Source organism: Oncorhynchus masou, unplaced genomic scaffold, assembly GCF_036934945.1.
Source record: "Oncorhynchus masou masou isolate Uvic2021 unplaced genomic scaffold, UVic_Omas_1.1 unplaced_scaffold_2983, whole genome shotgun sequence".
Classification (NCBI taxonomy): domain Eukaryota; kingdom Metazoa; phylum Chordata; class Actinopteri; order Salmoniformes; family Salmonidae; genus Oncorhynchus; species Oncorhynchus masou.
In genome coordinates, this window is record NW_027009402.1 from 7,501 (window position 1) to 10,000 (window position 2,500).

General features: G+C 34.2%; 1 protein-coding gene across 1 annotated transcript in view; it reads right to left on the bottom strand.

Annotated features, from left to right (window-relative positions):
• Window positions 1-2,500, bottom strand: part of LOC135534087 (collagen alpha-1(XI) chain-like) — a gene marked incomplete at both ends in the record, with an annotated part of 38,921 nt that overhangs the window by 7,009 nt on the left and 29,412 nt on the right. The window contains one exon of the mRNA XM_064961229.1: window positions 1,979-2,032. Coding sequence (XP_064817301.1) covers window positions 1,979-2,032 — 54 coding nt within the window. The remainder of the gene's footprint in view (window positions 1-1,978; window positions 2,033-2,500) is intronic.

The window sequence follows — 2,500 nt, forward strand, 5'->3', positions numbered from 1 at the left end:
TTAGAGACTGAATATAGTACTACGTAATGATCTGTTTATTAATAGTTAAAGTTTAGAGACTGAATATAGTACTACGTAATGATCTGTTTATTAATAGTTAAAGTTTAGAGGCTGAATATAGTACTACGTAATGATCTGTTTATTAATAGTTAAAGTTTAGAGACTGAATATAGTACTACGTAATGATCTGTTTATTAATAGTTAAAGTTTAGAGACTGAATATAGTACTACGTAATGATCTGTTTATTAATAGTTAAAGTTTAGAGGCTGAATATAGTACTACGTAATGATCTGTTTATTAATAGTTAAAGTTTAGAGACTGAATATAGGACTACGTAATGATCTGTTTATTAATAGTTAAAGTTTAGAGACTGAATATAGTACTACGTAATGATCTGTTTATTAATAGTTAAAGTTTAGAGACTGAATATAGGACTACGTAATGATCTGTTTATTAATAGTTAAAGTTTAGAGACTGAATATAGGACTACGTAATGATCTGTTTATTAATAGTTAAAGTTTAGAGGCTGAATATAGTACTACGTAATGATCTGTTTATTAATAGTTAAAGTTTAGAGACTGAATATAGGACTACGTAATGATCTGTTTATTAATAGTTAAAGTTTAGAGACTGAATATAGTACTACGTAGTGATCTGTTTATTAATAGTTAAAGTTTAGAGACTGAATATAGTACTACGTAGTGATCTGTTTATTAATAGTTAAAGTTTAGAGACTGAATATAGTACTACGTAATGATCTGTTTATTAATAGTTAAAGTTTAGAGGCTGAATATAGTACTACGTAATGATCTGTTTATTAATAGTTAAAGTTTAGAGACTGAATATAGTACTACGTAATGATCTGTTTATTAATAGTTAAAGTTTAGAGGCTGAATATAGTACTACGTAGTGATCTGTTTATTAATAGTTAAAGTTTAGAGGCTGAATATAGTACTACGTAATGATCTGTTTATTAATAGTTAAAGTTTAGAGGCTGAATATAGTACCACGTAATGATCTGTTTATTAATAGTTAAAGTTTAGAGACTGAATATAGTACTACGTAATGATCTGTTTATTAATAGTTAAAGTTTAGAGGCTGAATATAGTACTACGTAATGATCTGTTTATTAATAGTTAAAGTTTAGAGACTGAATATAGTACTACGTAATGATCTGTTTATTAATAGTTAAAGTTTAGAGACTGAATATAGTACTACGTAATGATCTGTTTATTAATAGTTAAAGTTTAGAGGCTGAATATAGTACTACGTAATGATCTGTTTATTAATAGTTAAAGTTTAGAGACTGAATATAGTACTACGTAATGATCTGTTTATTAATAGTTAAAGTTTAGAGGCTGAATATAGTACTACGTAATGATCTGTTTATTAATAGTTAAAGTTTAGAGACTGAATATAGTACTACGTAATGATCTGTTTATTAATAGTTAAAGTTTAGAGGCTGAATATAGTACTACGTAATGATCTGTTTATTAATAGTTAAAGTTGTCACACCCTGACCATAGTTTATTTGTATGTTTCTATGTTTTGGTTGGTCAGGGTGTGATCTGAGTGGGCATTCTATGTTGGATGTCTTGTTTGTCTATTTCTATGTCTGGCCTGATATGGTTCTCGATCAGAGGCAGGTGTTAGTCATTGTCTCTGATTGGGAACCATATTTAGGTAGCCTGGGTTTCACTGTGTGTTTGTGGGTGATTGTTCCTGTCTCTGTGTTTTGCACCAGATAGGGCTGTTTTCGGTTTTCGCACGTTTGTTATTTTGTTAGTTTATCGTGTATAGTCTCTCTATTGAAATAAAATGAATAACAACCACGCTGCATTTTGGTCCGCTTCTCCTTCAACAGACGAACGCCGTGACAAAAGTTTAGAGGCTGAATATAGTACTACGTAATGATCTGTTTAATAGTTAAAGTTTAGAGACGATATATGTTGGTGGATACCTGCTGGTTGTACATACCTTACCCCCCGACTCTCCTGGCATACCCCTGGAACCATCAGCTCCATTACGTCCCTGTGGGAAACATAACCGAGGTCATACCAGAGGTCATACCAGAGATCATATCAGAGGTCATACCCCTGGAACCATCAGCTCCATTACGGCCCTGTTGGAAACATAACCGAGGTCATACCAGAGGTCATAACCGAGGTCATAACCGAGGTCATACCAGAGGTCATACCAGAGATCATATCAGAGGTCATACCCCTGGAACCATCAGCTCCATTACGGCCCTGTGGGAAACATAACCGAGGTCATACCAGAGGTCATACCAGAGGTCATAACTGAAGTCATGCCAGAGGTCATAACCGAGGCCATACCAGAGATCATACCAGAGGTCATACCCCTGGAACCATCAGCTCCATTACGGCCCTGTGGGAAACATACCCAAGGTCATACCAGAGGTCATATCAGAGGTCATACCCCTGGAACCATCAGCACCATTACGGCCCTGTGGGAAACATAACCGAGGTCATACCAGAG